Source organism: Cataglyphis hispanica, chromosome 2, assembly GCF_021464435.1.
Source record: "Cataglyphis hispanica isolate Lineage 1 chromosome 2, ULB_Chis1_1.0, whole genome shotgun sequence".
Lineage (NCBI taxonomy): Eukaryota > Metazoa > Arthropoda > Insecta > Hymenoptera > Formicidae > Cataglyphis > Cataglyphis hispanica.
Genome location: NC_065955.1, coordinates 6895054 through 6913655, shown reverse-complemented (window position 1 = coordinate 6913655; position 18602 = coordinate 6895054). Strand labels below are relative to the sequence as shown.

Below are 18602 nucleotides of genomic sequence, written 5' to 3'. Positions count from 1 at the left end.
TATCGAAATTTGATATGACCGTTGGATTTATCGAGCGATGAAATAAAGAATAGCATTAAAAATATATTTTTTTAAATATATCGAGATTGTATTTGTGAAAATCTGTTGACGGAATGCTGTCAGATTATTCAATTTATGTGATATTTTAACAAAAAATTAAAAAATTTGAAAATAGCAACATATAAATAGAGAATTTCTATACAATAATATAATAATAGAAATTGGGTTATTATAAAATTTTATTTAAACAAAAAAAAGCATTTTATTATAATTGTTATCAAGTTGCTGAGTTGAATCAGATTAATGGGATTAAATTAAGCAAACAAATCTTGCCTTATCTTATCGCGATAATAATAATAACTTTCAATATTTTTAGTGAAGGGAGAAAAAGGAGAAAAAAAGAGAATCGATTCAAGTATGTGATTAAAACAATATTTAATAAATATAAAATTATGAAAATAAGAGAGAAAAATACGTTGACGTATGGTCGTACATAATCAACGAACAATGAGTTTCGCAAGATTGTAGCTCGCCGATCAATCACCCATAATGTTGCATAATGTTTTAGCATTGCGCATTCATGCTTATTGCGCGCACTTCTCCATTGAATTATGCTCCTCGTGCGTGCAGAATTTCATATGATTTTATTTCACGATCGACCTAATACTGTCATTCGACAATACAAAACAGCATAAGATCTTTTTTTTTTATTTTAGAAAGGAAAATATTTCTTAAAGAGAAAATGATCTTTTTTAAATTCATATATTTTGTCATAACAATTTCATCATCGTTTTATAAAAAGAATTTATTCTAAAATACTTTTGTCATTCTATAAAATAAATGAATAAAATTATAAAGTATAAAGTTACGAATATTAGTAATATAGAATGAATATAAAATTAATTTGTGTGCAAATTTTATAAATTTATATTTACATTTTTCAACTAATAATTGATTTATGTAATCTGCTCTGCATGAAATATTATCACAACAACAATGATTACCGTAGACACCGTATTCCCCCTCCTTCGCTGAGTTTCTATTAATCCGGCAATATTAATCAAAGAGCGACTTCTCTCGTCATAGCGTGCTTCATTGTTTTCGGTGCTCCCTTCCCGATTCAATATCGACATGCCCTGTGACGCAATGCGTTTATTCGCCATCGCTACGCGCACATATTCACACACACACATACATGTACGAATTCGTACGCGATATATGCAGCTCGTGAAAACTGCGAGGGATACGTTGACACACAAGGAAGAAGACTCACAAAGGTTGACGACGTCGTCGTTGCGATCGAACGAAAGCAGGTGCCGACTTCGAAAGAGCCGGAAAGAGTTCGACATGCTTGTCGACGGGGGGGGATCTCCAATCACTGTCAATGGTAGTGCACTCGCGATATAGAATGCATACGCACAGCCACGCAATATTTTTCCTCTCCTCTTCTCTTTCGTTGTTTTTCCATTTTTTATTGTTGTCTCTGCGACCCTCCGCGCTGCGTGGGGTCGCGCGGAGAATCCTCGAGTGAAGAGAGAAGCTTAAAGAGCGAAAGATGATGTAAATCTATAGACGAAGCGCGCGGGAAATGTTTAAGAATAAATATAAAATGAGGCAAGAGAAAAGTTGTTGCATTCACATGAAAAACGTTTAACGTTTAAAAAACGACCAAGATTTTCTTCAATATTAATATTTCCAAATTTTTTTCTTATACCATAATTTTAAATTAATTAATTTTAAATTTTTTTCTTATACCATAAGAAAGAAGGAGAGAAAGATAGAGAGAGAGAAATAGAAGCGAGATTTTTGTTGATGTATAAAAGAATACTCCCAAACTTTATTACATTGAAATGCTACATGATGGTGTGCAAATATTTTATCGCCATCCAAGCTAACTATTTTGAATCGACCATGCACATGAAACGCTCGTATTTCTTCCCTCCCGAGTCCTGAGAACCTCAGGAAGGACATCACCGGCTTGGCCGCATTCCCACCGACGCCACGGGAGCCTCCCGCTATTTTCTTAATCCGGCACACCGTATACAAACAAGCGGGCGGTCCACGCGGTGTGTGTCCGCGCTCACATATGCAAAAATACACGCGAGTCGCCGCCATCCCTCTCCAAGCCGCGAGAAAGCTACCCCCGTAGACGTGTGATCGGCGTCCGCCACCATTACGGGAACAGATGTCATCGCCGTGTGATTCTCAGCGTCTTTTCTTATAACTACCCTACCCGCTTCCGTCGCGGTTTCTCCCTCTTTGTTCTCGTTCCTTCTCCAATTCATTTTTATTAACGTCCCTCTCTCCTCCATTTTTTTCCGTCGCGACTCTCTCCTCAGGTGCTCTGAAAATATAATCGTCTCTCACAGTCGATTCAGCCGCGTTCCTGGAACCTTTGTTCCTCACCGATCACAGTCGAGACCGGTCGCCGAAATTGATTTTTCTTTTCTCCTCTGTTATGAACGTTGTCGTTACGTAGAATAGAGATTTTTTTTTACTGAGAAGTTCTCGTATAAATTTATTAATAGCGCGTATCAAAAAGAAATTGTCTAGATTTACGTTTGAATTTATTTTATGTTTATTTACTCCCATACGGATGTTCTTACACTTTATAAAAAGAGTTATACGTATTTTATAAAAAAAAAAATATTATAATATTGTACACATACCTATATATATTATTTATGCCAATGGATCATGGCATAAATATGTGATATTATAGCGTTTTCCTTTTTCTCGATGGTATATAATTGATAGCTGTCATAAAAATGTTGAAAAATTATAATTATCTATTTGATCTCGTCCTTTGAAATGATTGTAACAGTGAAATTGATGATACTTTACGTGAGATACAAGCGATGTGCAAAACTCCCGATAGAGATATACATATTATGCAATCGCCGGATTATGAAAGTTAATCTTCTCTGCTCTATCCATGCTTCATATTGCACATGGAAACAAGATTACTGAAAGAAATCGCGAAATATTATCTAGTCGATATGAGGCTTATAGAAAGCTCATTTAACGTTGTAATCGAGTGGCGAAAAAATTATGGAAGCAGACTTTTTATTTCGATACTGTACTCGGCCGGATTATCTAGAATTTTTTTCTTACAAAAGCGAGCATTATTGAACATCACAAAATTGAATGTAGTGAAAAAAATTAATAATCCAAATGTAAATTGCAAAAGAATCTATTTGATCTATTCTTTTATATATAATATCTATCTGATATCTCAACATCTTCAGTAAGAATTTTTTTTTTTTTTCATAAGTTAATAATTGTTTCTAAAATATCATTGGGACAATGTAATCGAAAGATTCTTCCATTAAAATCTTCTTCGCTAAGAATTAAAAACGAGGAAAATTTCGCGCATACTCGTCCTGAGCCTAAATCGTCAAGAAAGGACAAATTGTCGGGCGAGAAGAAGGAAAAGAAAGAGAACCAGGAGGGGTTGCAGAAAAAAAGGAATGGCACACGGCGGTACAACTTCCCGAAAAATTAATATCCCGTGGAAAGGAGGGTTGCACCGGCTGGTTGGCTCTCGGGGATGCTTCCGTGCTCGACGGGGTGTAGAGGAGCGAGAAAACGACGGATGGCGATGAAGCGAGGAGCGGCAAATGGGAAGGTGGAAGAAATTTTGTTTTCCAAAAGCAATTTCTCTTACTTTTCAGCTGAGAGGTGATCCAGCAAACGCTTCCCGATGAAAAAACTCGTCTAAGAACAAGATATTCATTTGCATTCCCAAGCAGGGGAACGATTCGGCCGACTAGTGGGATTTAATTGGGCCTGACCGCTTGACCGGATTAATTAATCGGCCGATTGCGCCTATCGATTAAATCTTGGCGAGGATGTTTGTGCTTCTTCGGGCTATTTACCCCAAGCTGCCGGAGGGTATTCCTTTGTTCCGACGATGATCCAGCTTTCTTAAGAGCGGTTTGTTGCCGGTGAACCTTAATTAAAAGTTTCCGCTAAAACTTGGCAGGCATAATTATACCTGATATGAAATATCTTGGCGAATGTTGGAGCTGCAGATTAGAATTGCGATTTTTTTTATTATTTTTAAAATATTATGCACCAATTTTTTTTTTCTTCAATAGAGTTGCTAGCCAAAAGGCGTATTATTTATACGCAATTCATATTGCGATCAATTTGATTTTTTTTATTTTATATATATTTTTAAAAATCCCTCAATTTAGCATAAATAATATAGAATGCATCATGAGAGCGTGAGAGATGTCGTACCTACAGAAGGAAATTGTTGCGAATTTACAAGATTGCAGCATTAAATCTTCTATTTCGAGTCAAATCGCGGACGCGACCCAAACGTATCTCTCGAAATAATAGCGTGAGTATTCTGTTGGGGTTTTTGTTTTCCTTCAAAACGTTATGGGCCAGTGGCAACGAACATTCAAGATTCGCATCGTTCGTTGAAACAAGGAGGAAAGAATAGGGAGAGATGAGAGCGGAGTGCGGCGAAAAGAGGGGAGGAAAAGTGTTTGTGTATGTGGATGTGTGTGGGTTGGAACGCTCGCTGTAGAATTTTGGGAGAATTCTGACGGGGGATTGGCCGTGTCGGGAGTGAACTTATGAAACGCCCAACCCTGTTGCCGGTTGCGCCGAGCGAGATATTAAATTTCTGGAATTTTGCGGTTAGGCACGTCTACATGCCAACGGATCTCTCTCACTCTCTCTCTCTCTCTCTCTCTCTCTTTCTCTCTCTTTCCTTCTTTTTCGCATCAATACATCTACACTCACGATCTCATGCTGGAGAATTTCCTTTAATTTCGCTGTAAAATAGCGAATCTCGGTTAAAACAAATTCGCAAATAAAGATTCTTGTAGTATTATCAGTTATTGATTATTAAATCTCATTCAAATCATAATAACTTTCTATAATTTTTTCAAGGCAATTCGCTAGCATTACATCCGTGAAAAATATATGAAAAGTCAAGGAGGACAATATTTAAATAGACCATTGTATAACGTAATCTTGAGGCAGAAAATAATTCTACAATCACGAAGTAAAAGCGCCATAAAAACACAATAGAAAGTTTCATTAGCATCAGCTTTATTACATCGTCAATTTAGACTAATAGCTAGTACATTCAACAATCTAAGCAACATGTACAATGCAATTTACAAGGTGTCGTAATGTCGCGTTTAAGACTTTTAAAACCCTAATGAAGTTATCTCCGATTCACTGGAAGGTGAGGAGGTATCTGGACTCGCTATTGGCTACGGGTGATTGATAGTTTGCCGTGTAGGTGGTGTAGGAATTGCTCAGAGGGTTGGCCAGAGGCACCACGCTCGAGGGGTTGTCGTACTGGTATTGCACCTGCGCGGCCACAGGCTCGATCTCGAGTTTCTGCGGCCTGGCGTCCGCAGGTGCGGCCGCGGCGGCGATCGGGGCGACGGACACTTGCAAGCCGGCCGGCACGATCTGCAGCTTCTGCAAGGGCGCATACGCGTAGATCGGTCCGCGAAGGGGTTCCACGTTCTCGGCGCGGATCTTGGCGAAGTACTTCATGGCCTCGACGTTTTGGCGGCTGATGTATTGCACGCGTTGGAGACGACCGTCCGGAAGGGCCACGTAATACTCTCCGGATTGCTGAGGTTGCTTCTCGTCCACATCGTCGTCCTCAAGCTCGTTTACCGCATTCACGGGCTCGGACTGAGAGAATAATTTTATTTTATTTCTACGTGATGTTTACCTTTATATTATACCAGTCGCTCATCACCGCTGACCGTATTATTATACTTTACATGCTCCAATTAAAAGAAAAGAGAGGAAAGAGTATATAAAATGTATTTTAATGTGTTTATGAAAATATATAGATAGAATATATCGATAGAAATATTGAAGCCGAGAAAGAGAAAGCGAATATTTAATCAGAAAGAAATGCATATGCAAAAATTGAAATCTATTTTTTGCACTGTCAATATATTATTTATAATTGCAGATTCTTTAGCAAGGTTTTTTAAAATTTGTTGCTCTGTCAAGTATGTTAAAAAATTTATAAATGACAACGAAGGGTTTGCTGCGAGGTCAAAGTATAAATTATGGCTGAGGAAATTTTTAAAGTAAACACGTTAAAAGTAAAAGGAGGCATTCCATTGACAAATATTTCTTGTTAAATGCAGATTTCTCAGATTTTTTTCTCAACATCGCGCCAAACAGAAGGCAGCGTAGACTCGCAGACGACCTCGAATCACGGATGAATGCATTATGGGTTGTGTCACGCCAGTCCTCGAATTTGGTACGGGCACACACGTGCTTGAGACTCGCGATCGAAAGTAAACGACGCCTCGAATACTAATGTCGTTAGGATAAGCGGGAGAAACGAGCGACGAGAACGAGCGAGCGTCGAAGATTGAAAAAGAGAGGAACGTCGTGTCGATGCGATTTAAATTCCGCGGAACCGTCTCCGTTCTTACGTAGGCTCACATGTCAACGGCGAAATGCTTCAGCGCGTTCCCTTTCCGAAATGATAAATCTATGTTATGTAAAATCGGAAAACGCGCACGTTTTGCATCTGCGACTTGGCGTCAAAATTAAAGCATCAAAATTTTCTCTTTCAATTTTCTCCTAAAAATATCTAATTAATATTAAAATTATGATTAATTAATCCGCAAATTTTTTTAGAAATCTTATTTATACATATTTAATAATAAAAATACATTCTAAATCGCGAACATCGACTATCATGCATTTTCTTTCGATATCTTTTTGATGAATTTAAAAATCTTTTTATAATAAAAGTATTTAATTAGAAATCGACTTTCTTTATATTATTTCGAGTTTCATAATACTTTGATCGATCGACACTCGCAAAATAATATTCATACTTTACTCACCTCTGATTCAGTAATGCCTCGAACGGTGGGTATTTCGTCCTGTTCGGTGGTGTTAGGCGCCTCAGTCGTCGTGGATTCTTCCGGTATTCCGTATTCTCGCTGAGGAACCGTCGCCGCCCCGTATTGTTGTTGTGGCGCACTTGGTCCTCCGTATTGTTTTTGAGGCACATCCGGCGTTCCGTATTGTTGCCGAGGTGCATTCGGTGCTTCGTATCTCTTCTGAGGCGTGTCTGGCGCTCCGTATTGCTGCTGAGGCGCATCCGGCGCTCCGTATTGCTGTTGAGATTGTCTTTGAGGAAGATTAAAGCTTGGTCCCGCTGGCTTCCAGCCGGAAGCGGGATAAGGCGCGGCTTCCTCCTGCTGCCGGGCGAAGTAGTACTGTTGCTGATATTGCTGGCGGTATCTCGGCGGCTCTGCGAGGACCACGGCGACCAATAGGACGATGCTGACGAATACCTAATTTCGAAGGATCAAATCAATCGGCTGAATATATATACTATTGCAATGAATTAATAGACATTATCTGCCAAAAGATTTACATAAATCGCAAATATTTTCCTCGCTATAAAATCTGATTCTCTCTATCAATCGGATAAAATATCTGATACAGTCGAATCGATGACTACCTTCATCTTTGCGATGGTGATTGACGATTGTGGTTGTGTTGACGAGCTGACTGAACTCCGATGCCCACCGCTGGTGGATTATATACACCCGTGCCCCGTGTTCTGCATATCTAAGGAGGATACGCGACCCAGGGTAGCGCGGCGCCCGTTCACTGGTCGACGAATGACATTGGCCTCTTAAAAGACTGATGAATCCTCGATTATTGTTGGCTCATCATCCGGTCGCTCGCGCGCGTTCACCTTCGCCTTTTCGACAAAAGCGGCGTTCTTCGATGCTCGAACGACTTCTTCGTCTTCCACGACTTCGAAAAATGCATCTTTCGTGCTTTTTCGCGTATTGTGTATTTGTTCCGATCGTACAAATCGAGCTTCTGTCGTCCTATCGACGATTAAATGCAGAAAAGATTCGACGCGTGTATGCTTGCGTTTGTTAAACCACTTTTGTTATATTACAGTGAAAATGTATACAAAAGTCATTTCATGAAGTATTTTCATAATGTATTTATTGAATTTTTTTAATATCATATTACTAGAAAATTTAAAACATTAGATAAATGTTTTATCTCAAAAAAAAGCACGAGTCTCATTTCGAAAGTAAAATAAAATATTAAAATAAAATATAATTAATTATAGGATGAGATTTATTATTATTCGTATTACGTTATCAATAATATAATGTTTTGAGACATGTTGTTCGTTCGGCTAGACTCATTACAATTTACAATGAGCGTATCGTACGTTCACCAAAATACGTCTGTTAATACCGAGCATCATATAGAAATGCTCCAATTTTGCATAATCCTTGAAATTTTAAGGAAAACGTCCTCGACTCATCTAATCCATCATCGACGTACTCATCATCCGTGACCATTGATCACGGGTTAGTTAACATATTTTATGGGTCGGAGCAAGACCGCGTTATGCGACGATTACGTCGATGTAATTTTAACTCCGACCGTGCGGCTCGTCATGCGTGGCATGCGTGTCGTACGTGTCGCCCATTTCACGCATGGATTTCGCCGGCGCGGCGCGTGACGATGATTCGCGCTAATCAATTCACCGGCGTACCCGATCTGACCAGCATCCGAGAAATGAGGAATGGAACCGCCCGATGCATCAGGGCCGCTCGATCGATCGATCGCGACAATACTTTAGAATTTATAATGATACCTCTCTGTTTGTCTCTCTCTCTCTCTCTCTCTCTCTCTCTCTCTCTCTCTCTCTCTCACCTCGAAAAATACGTGCATAGAACGAGCTCACCGATCGGCGTTCACATCGTTCGTAAGAACGAAAAGAGACTTCTAATCAAGACTGTACATCAAACTTTTGACAGACAAAATTAAACTGTGATAACATGTTTTAAGAATTATCATTGCGTGGTCCAGGATAATACAGTAATTTTTACAACCTTATATCACGTTTAAAATGTTTATTAAGTACGAGCAAAACAAGTAAGTTTTATTCCTGAATTAATAAATCTCTAAAAATAATATTAAGTTAATCTTTTTTTTCAATAATATTGTATCTCTTGTCCTTTTTTATTTATTTTTTAGAAATTATAGTATTATTTAATTTGTGAAAAATATAGTTCTTATGCAAATAGGATTCTAACAAGCTGAATTCTAGCCATCGTTCTCTCCATCAACACGATACTCTAAGAACTCGATCCGATGTAGAAGACGATGAAAAAAGAGCTCGATCCGCAACTAGGAAAATCGCAAAGCTCTCTTCAACGCGACGCGAAATAAACGCGCCGGTACTGCACAGGGGTTGACGGGGGCGAGGGGGACCGCGAGGGTACACGAAAGGGGGGAGGGAGCCGATCACGGCAGTGGTAGTCGCGTCGGGCCGAGAACGGCAAAGGAGAGAGGGACGACGGCGGCGGTGGAGGGGTGGACCCGGGCAAAGCAAATTATTCACACTCAAACGACTCCATTTCAATATCGGGCCGAAGCCCAGGGACAAAAGAAGGGCGAGATGCCTGTCTCCCTCCTGCTTTCGCTTTGCGCCGCTGCTGCTACCGCTGCTGCTCGCCGCTACTCTAGTGCCTCTGTCTGCAGCCTGCAGGCTTAACTCTCTTTTCCTCTCTCGCTCTGCACCCTCTCCCCTATATCGTGACCCTCTTCTCTCTCAATCTGTCTCTCTCTATCTCTCTCTCTCTCTCTCTCTCTCTCTCTCTCTCTCTCTCTCTCTCTCTCTCTCTCTCTCTCTCTTCTCTCTCTTCCTCTTTCTCTTTCCCGTAGTTTTTGCTATATCCGACGTTTTCTATTCTTGCTCTATCATCTAGCCCTGGTGGCATGTCGGCCTGACAGTGGAAAACATCGGGAAATATCGTGGAATCGCGACATCTCGACTTTTCACGCGAGACTGTCGAAAGCTTTGATTCTGCTTTCCATATTCGGCAATACTTTATTAAAGTTCTCTAACAGCGAAAACTATATTATATATTATTTAATATAAAAATATATATATATATTGTAAGATACATTCTCTTTTTTATGTTTATCTCTTTCACACTTGTCTGAAAAATGGACAATTTTTTGTGATGCGTCTATTAGAAGAAATCAAACACTCTAATTAAAGTACAATTAATAGACATTATAGCAAAACAAAAATATCCTATAAATTCGATTCTATTAAGTTTATGTACGTCATTAAAATTTCCATTTCTTTATTCATATGGGGTTACTCTTGCTTTAAGACAAAGTATTCGCACTACGTATTTTTTTTTTATATATGTATATGTATAATATATACATATATTATTTTGTTATTAAAAAGTTCAAAAGTAAAATTCTTTACACGACTGATATTGAACTAGTGAGTGCAATAGACACTCTTTAATCGTAGAAGGTTCGATAAGAAGTATCTCGTATTATTCGTAAAGTAAACTCGCCGAAGAATTTACCGGAGGGATCATCAGCGCATAAATCCGTATCCTTAAAAGGATCTGAAACGGAAATGGAAAGTCGGGACTTCAGTCACGCGAATGAACGAAAGTGGAAAACAGCAACAGAGTGTAAGAGAGAGGAAGAGAGAAAGAGAGAGAGAGAGAGGGACTGAGAGACGACGAGGCGCATAGGTTTGAGTCTCGTAATTGAATATATTTAAGCGCGGGAGGAACGTTTGTGCGGATTCTCGGCTTACAAGAACCCCATGGCGAGGTAACGTCTGCGAGTAAACTGGATTAATCGTCTATGAAGGGAGAGATCGTAACCCCGCCGCATTCGTTTGCAATCAGATCCCTCCGGGGAACGCGAAACAACACCGCTTGCGCCGCCTTGTTTCCACTGCAATTTTATATCGATCACCCGCAAGAAGATAGGGAGAGATCATCGGGTTGGAGGCGCGTGCTGAACTGCTCCACATTTAAATTGAATCAGTAACATCTTAAGAGATGTTGCGGCAAGAGAGAAAGAGAGAGAAGCATACAATGTGATATATCGAACCTTCGTATATAAAGCAAACATTCATTAGTATTTTTTCTCCAATTATTCTTGATCTGATTTATAAAATTATAATTATATAAATTATAAAATTATATGAATTATAAAATTATAACTATTATTATATTTATAATATATTAATTAGTATACTCGTAATAAATAGAAAATAAAACGTGAATAAATTTTAAAATAAATATTACTAATTTATAAGCTAACAAGTATAATAGGTGTTTTTGCCATTATCAAAAATTCATAATTTTTTACTTATAATATAATAATAATATTAATAATAATAATATCTAATAATATTCAAATATATTAATTAAGCATACAGTTAAATATTTTTATAATCAAATATTTATCTATCATTTTACGATGAATATTAAATATTCTTCATAAAGTGATAATTGTAAAATTTATTTTGTGGATAAGATACATTGGCCTCCTAAAAATTAGAATATTATCCCCGAAAAAGATCAATTTTATAGTCTCTTGCGGTGCATAAGTTTCACTCTCATCTCTATAAAAAGGAATAAACATAGCGAAATTTCTCACACACATGAAACTGTTATAAAAGATATTACGTAAATCAAATACGATGTTTGCATCGACATACACAATGACTTACAAAATATCTGTGTAACTCAAATAGATACAAAGTATCTATTAATCTGCTTTATCTCTATTACTATCCTTTTCTAATTCATGCGATGAGATTAAGAGATCGTTTAGGATCCTAAAAAGATACATTGTACAACTTACGATTATTATATCGATTTCTCTGAAAAGTTTACATAATTTTTAAGAAGAGTAACAATAAATATAATATAAAATAATTTCTAAAGATTATCAAACGTCATTTAAATTCTTTGAAGTTTGGAAGTTTCTCTACCATCGAGATCCGACAGCGCAAAAGCATCGCTCGTTGTGAGATTTTACTTCGTCAGTAGCACCCTTGGGACGTGTCACGGGGGTGCGTGACGCCGTGCAAACTGTTTGGCTACCAGTTGCGCGCTCCCAGAAGGCTCGTTTTGCAAGTCGTAAACGAATTAAGGCCTTCCATCGCGCCGTATTCAGTCATCGGGGAAGAGTTTCGAAACCGCTTTTGATTTACATTCCGGTCGCCCGTCGTATACGACTTGTGGCATCGACGCGAGATTGCTCGCGGTCACGTCCATTGACAATGAGCTTCAATTCTGAATGCTCGTTAACTGGATTAAATGTACTTTGCTCGTTTCTCGTAAATTTTCGGATAGCGTGAGAAAACAATTGCGTTCACGCATTATAGTTTTACGCGTATTTTATGCTCATTAAGAGTTGGATTGAACAATCAATACTCATTATAATTATTACAGCAAAGACTTCAAGATTACAAGAGATTGAAAAGTAACAAAATCGAAATTTGAATTATTTTAAAATATTTTTTAGCTGCATTAAATTCCAAATTGACATATAACTATATTTGTAAGCCAATTACATATCGTATCTTTCATTAAAATTCACGGATTTATCTCGTAAGAATAAAAATGCGACATCGAGTTAACAATAATTATTTAAAAAAACATTCAATCCTGAATTGATAAGCGCACGCTTGCGATTGATTTCTGAATCTGTGATACTGTCAATAACAAGAAGACACCTTCGACATCGTCGAATTAACATGAAATGCGTAAAGTCAGTCAATGTTTGCCGATTTAACCAACTGTGCATAGAAGTCTGAGTTTGCTCGACGTATTAGCGCACCTCGAACTTCGACCCTTCGCTCGTTTAATCGCCCTCTGTCATGGCACTTCCGTTACGTCGTCGATAAAAGAACGCGTTCTGCACGTGCGCTGTTAAGCTTCGGTGCTAAGTGGAAATCTCTTTACGTAGAACATATATTTTCCTTCAAAAGAGTATATTTTCTCTTTTTTATTTTATTTATTTGTAACAATTTTAAATTGAAAATTCTCTCTCCCTCTCTTCTCTCTCCCTATCTCTTTCTCTTAGACCTGCTTAAAAATTATCTTAATATTAATCTTTACTTTATATAAAATCGGTATAAATATCTATATATCATATATATTGAAAGCGATTTAAGTAACTTGAGTAAATGAGATAAATTCTTTTAAGATAATTCAATCTATCAACCGCAAAAAAAATTTTCAAATTGATATAGCTAAGAAAAATTGCTTACATTATATATAGTATACTGTGTTGCTTACTGTATATATATATATGTATATATATATATATATATATATATACAGTACATATATAATATTACAATGTATTGTTCAATGATTATTTGATATTTTACTAAATATTAAAGGGTAAATAATATTTTCCATTAATTCTAAAAAAAGTGTTACTTTTCATCTAATTAGAATTCTCGCAAATCAATGCACGAAGTTGCGAATAACTATCAATCATAGTGTTCCGAGATTCGCGGAGAAAAGCCTCGTGGAAATCCGGGTGAGAGGAAGTGCGGCGCGCCGCGCGTAAACGGAGCTTAACCGCATCGCGTAACGGAAAAAGGTGGTGGAGGAGGAGGAGGAAGAGTGGAAGGAGGAAGAGAGCGAGCGCGCGCGAGATCGGAAGGTAGATGGAGGGTGTAGAGAGAAATCTCGAGGCGAAACTTGCAAAAGTATATCGCGGCTCAAGAGGCCGGAAGTAATCACGTGAATTCCGCGCGCCGCGAGATCCGCGTTATCGCCGAGCGATTTCACGGCGTTTAGTGGCTGGCGACCGTTGTTCCGCGTGACGCGCGTCGAATTGAGGAGAAAAAAAAAAGCAAAAGAGAATTAAGAAAGAATTAGCTTGCCCCGCTGTAACAGTTCCGAGAAATATGCGACGAGACGACTAGATCTGTAGTATCTTTTCGCATGATTTGACGTATCTGTGAAATCTTTAGTCGCGTTTATATTTTTCACGTAGGAAGATTCTCGTGGTTAATTTAGCATCTGTCTTCCTTTTCGATGAAAAGCGTAACATGGAATGTTTTTTTTGTTATTGCTTATAATTCAGCAAGCGTTGATGCTTCGAAAGTTTAAAAAAAAAAAAAAACAAATTCTAAATTTTCTGATGAATCTGGAATGTATATCATATTTTATATTTAATTGGTTTTTTATTAAACTTAAAAAGCATTCTGTAAAGAAAGTGTCACAAAGTTAAATAAATAATAAAATAGGAATATTCTCTACTTAATGTAGCATACCTATTTTAATAAAATGTATGTACAATTTAATGTACATACATAAAAGGAATATTTAATTAAACATTTAATTATACAAAAAAGCATTTATCTCACTAACAAATGAAAAAAAAAAAATGGAACATACAGAGAATCAAAACGTTTGACACAACAAATTTGACGGAGGATCTACGGAACGAAACCGAGAAAAAAATGACAAGAAGAGAGACGTCGATAAGGAGAGATACATATGATAGTAAATGCTGGAAATTAGGAGAATGTTAGAAATGAATCGCGCAATAATCCTCATAGCCGACCTTTATCTATCCGTCGCTCTTCATTCGCCTCCATCTCGTTCTCTCTATAGGAGCTGCTTATGTATTCCGGTGTATGGCTGGTTGCACCGCCGCTAATGGAGTTTCCAATATTTTCCTTTCCGCATCGCCCGCGCTCTCCTCTTTGCCTGGTTTTACGCGCTTCCTCCTTCCCCTCTCTCTCTCTCTCTCTCTCTCTTCTCTCTTGTTAGTCTTTCCCGGCTCTGTTCGCTCGCTTGATCGATTCTCGAACTTCTTCCTACCTTTCGCTTGTCTCCCTTTAACGTTTGTCCGACATCACCCCCTTAGATTGTGAGACCTGCCTTCGATGTTGTGTTTAACCCTTTGATACAGTTTAGAGGTCGGCCGGCTCATATAATTCTGTCGTAACACATGTACATCTCTTTAAGGATGTTAGTTTATTAAGAGCTTTATATCATTGCAAGGCTTTATTTTTTCACAATATGCAATTTATAATAAAATATCATCCGCAGTACATTATATATTAAATATTATTTTACAATCAATTGATAAATTTGAATCATCAGTGCGATAGAATTCTCTGATTATATATAAATATCTTGCACAAAATATCCTCATTTATACAACTGATTCGTGAAAATAGCATTAGATTTAATATCGTTAAAGTGATACCATCGCTATATTACATTATATCGATCAAAGAGTTGAATAACATTGTGTGGAGAAATGTTAAAAAAAAAATATACGTGCAACCCCCCTTCGCATTCCCTGGCTACCGGTATCTATATCTCTAGGCGCGTACTAACAGTTTCGTTGTAGCAGGCACAAGCAGAGCACGGTCCATATTATACCGCTTAGCCTTTAATCCAACCCGGGGTCGACACCTCGTTTCTTTCCAGCCATTTAACATGGCTGGAAAGCGGCCGCTATATACCGGAACTCGTTCACCGTTGTTCCCCGCGCGTCATCGACGAGCCAGTGAATGTATTAACTCTTTTGAATACAATTTTACACAACGCGATGGAGATCGTCACGCTCCTATATCGAATTATTCAAACATTGTTAATCATTCAGCATCGGTTGAGTAAGTTGAACGAAGGAGGAAAATCACCTGTACTGCTCAATTTAACTTGGAATGTCGCATTAATTTTCGATCGCAGTTTATATCGCCATGGGGTCCATTATAATCCCATGACGCTTTCCCATTCCTATCGTGGCTGCAATCATTATTTCCCAAATGATGTACATATATGTATAAGTCGATATATAAGTATGTATTAATATTTAAAATTTAATAATATTATATGATGACAAGGAAAAGTCAGTGCTTCTATTATAAATTTTATTTGACAGCATTTATAAGTCAGCTGTGATTCTAACAAGATATAATCGAAATAGGTATAAAAAAATGTCTTATAGAAAAATATATATATATATATATATGAGTTTCAATAATAAACGGATAATGTAAATAAACGGATATTGAAAATAATTTGCAATGTTTACATTGTTTAGGCAAAAATCGAAATCATGACGTGTCGAATACTTCATTATTTCTTCTTTCCTAATAATAATATCATTTCATTGTCATGCAACATTTAGCGTTCCAGTTGGAAAATGGTCTTTAATCCACGAGATACATTTTCGGCGGATTCACGTTAGAAAGTTCGGTGCGCGCGTCGCATATTCGGTATTAAGGGACGGGATATCCATAAATTTGTACGTAGGATTAGGCACTAGGTCGGAGCGGATTATACTTCTTAATCCTATCCGTTCTTGAGTGATACGCAATTTTGCAGCAAGAGAGAGAAAGCTCTCTTCTGCCCCTTTAGAGCCTCTACATCTGAAAATGATCCTTCCCGAATAGATCTTTTCTAATTTCATTGGATTTCCGCATTAATAAATTTTTATTCTAAAATTATAATACATATAATATAGGATTTATAAAATATTTTGAATTTATGGTGTATTTTTAAAATTTTTTAAATTAATAATTTAACGCGTATGAAAAGTATATAAGTATGAAAAAAAAATAATTTTACTATCTTTTGTTATATAATTTTTTTATTTTATATATAAATATTAAAGAATTTCAATTGAGTTAAAATATTAATCTAAAATGTATACCCCAATCAACCAAAATATTATGTTACAGTTTTTTATTTATATTAATCTTGTTTAGTTCAAGTATTACATTCTGTCATTTGGATAAGGATGCTGGATTCTGGAATTGTTTATATATTTCTATATATATTATATTTTACTCGTGTCTTCCTATCATTCCCGCCCCCTTTACGCCATTTTTACAACATCTGGATGGCCGTTGCTAACGCATCATGGCCGGCCATTGTCGCCGACTGGCTTTTCTAGTTGGGTTAAAAACGATAATCGTCATCCCGAGGGGTGCGAGATGTCACACCGAAACGGGTGGTACCCCCGATGTCTGTTGTCTTCTGCCTTCGCGCACCTATGGCATCGCACACGTAGCGAGGGGAAACGCTACTCTCTATCAGAGGAGGGTAGGAACGCTAATAAAAATGCACGAAAAAAGGGCGGCCGCGGTCGGCATTACGCGTTATTAGCTGGGCCCCTAATAATAATGGCCGTCAGACTTTCCGTGCCGACGTGTTGACTCTTATTCGTCTGAATGAACATCGCGCGCGAGCGCGTAACATCTGTATCATCGCTGCCATTCTGATGCCATTCGACGCGGAATGCATCTGGTCTTTTACCCGAGGTCTTTTTCCCTCCCTCAGTGAGTCTCTCCGGTTTCATATGTTTAGCCTTAGCAGTCATAAAATGTCGTTTACAAGCGCGACGTTTTAGTCCAAGTGTCAACTCGAGGTTGTCGTCTTTCATGCAAAACTAGTTCGAGGGATTGTGAAGTAAAGAAAGATCTGTGGTATATAATTTTATTAATCTTGAAGACTCTCTCTTGTATATATTTACATTAAGAAATGTATAATTAAAGAGAAATATGTAATAAATTTTTTAATTTGCCTTATGCAAAAATATATAACTTATGATATTATTTTATTAATTTCTTTTATATATTCGATATCTAAGTAATTGAAAAAAATTCCTTTTTTTATTCTTAATTTATTATCAGCATTAATTAATTCCTTTTAAATTGTTAAATTTCTTTCTAAACGTCACTTATAAATCATAACAAAATTCAGGAAATATTTAAATTAAATCAAAATATCAAGATTATATATATACGTATATTATCTTGATATGTATTCTGATTTAATTTAAATATATTTTCTGATCCTAATTATATATTATATATTATAATATATTATATTATATTGTATATAATTATATCATTAAAATACAGGAGACGTAGTTATATAATTATAAATAATATTCTGTCCTAAATTTTTGCAAATTTATAAGCGTTCAAAATGGGCTTTATTAGCAAGTAGATTCAAAATGTAATTTAAGAACGGATGAATGAATAATGAAAGAAGGTATTGTGTTTTTTGCCGAACGTATCGTTCGTTGCAGTATATCTCGAGAGGTCGATCTCTCATCGCACGAGCCGCAAAACGTTTCTCTTACCAGAGACGAAAGCCGGAGCCGCGTTAATCACGCCTCGACGAAGCTCGCGGTCCGAAAGTTGGCCACTTCGCGCTTGCCACTTTGCGTTCGCCACTGTGTTCGTCATCCAAGAGGACTGAAGGAGGGATCGTGCCTCTCTCGCTCTCTCGACGGCGATTGCGTGGCATGCACGAGTGGACCACGTGCCGTTTACCCAATGCGTCAAGTTTCACCGTGTAAGTGTAGCATTGTTTCCTTCGATCATCGAGTTTGCAACCCCGTGACTCTTGAATTTCAACTCGCAATAGCCCGTGTCGTGGACTAGTAGAAGAGGAAGAGAAGAAGAGAAGAGAGAGAGAGAGAGAGAGAAGTAGATCGGAAGTGCCGAAGGTTCCTCCCCTTCCGAGTGTGCTTTTCTTTTCTCTCTTTACTTTTTACTTTTCATTCGAGTAACTTCTCGTGGTCGAGTTAGCAGGGCACGCGAGTAACAGAAACTTTCGAGAGAAAGAGAGAGAAAGAGATTGAGAGTTTCTCGCCATTCTCTCTCTCTTCTTTTTCTCGCCGCTCAAATCGTTTATCCCTCTCCGGGGATCCTTTGTTTCTACGCTCTTGTTATTCTTACTGGCTATGCTCGACGATCCTTTTCCCGGGCCGATCGCACG

General features: G+C 37.6%; 2 protein-coding genes across 5 annotated transcripts in view; one reads left to right on the top strand and one right to left on the bottom strand.

Annotated features, from left to right (window-relative positions):
• The window catches only part of LOC126858766 (paired box protein Pax-6-like), an 86647-nt gene that overhangs the window by 58333 nt on the left and 9712 nt on the right, over nt 1-18602 (top strand). The window lies entirely within an intron of this gene.
• LOC126858788 (uncharacterized) lies at nt 5074-7520 on the bottom strand. The gene is made up of 3 exons (XM_050609376.1): nt 7484-7520; nt 6858-7313; nt 5074-5673 (listed from the first exon to the last, which is right to left on the bottom strand). The coding sequence occupies exons 1-3, from the start codon at nt 7487-7489 to the stop codon at nt 5200-5202; spliced, it is 936 nt and encodes a 311-aa protein (XP_050465333.1). The 5' UTR covers nt 7490-7520; the 3' UTR covers nt 5074-5199.

Coding starts and splice junctions, on each gene's coding strand:
- LOC126858788 (XM_050609376.1), bottom strand. Junction 5,674..6,857: donor GAGGCATTACTGAATCAGAG/GTGAGTAAAGTA, acceptor TTATTCTCTCAG/TCCGAGCCCGTGAATGCGGT.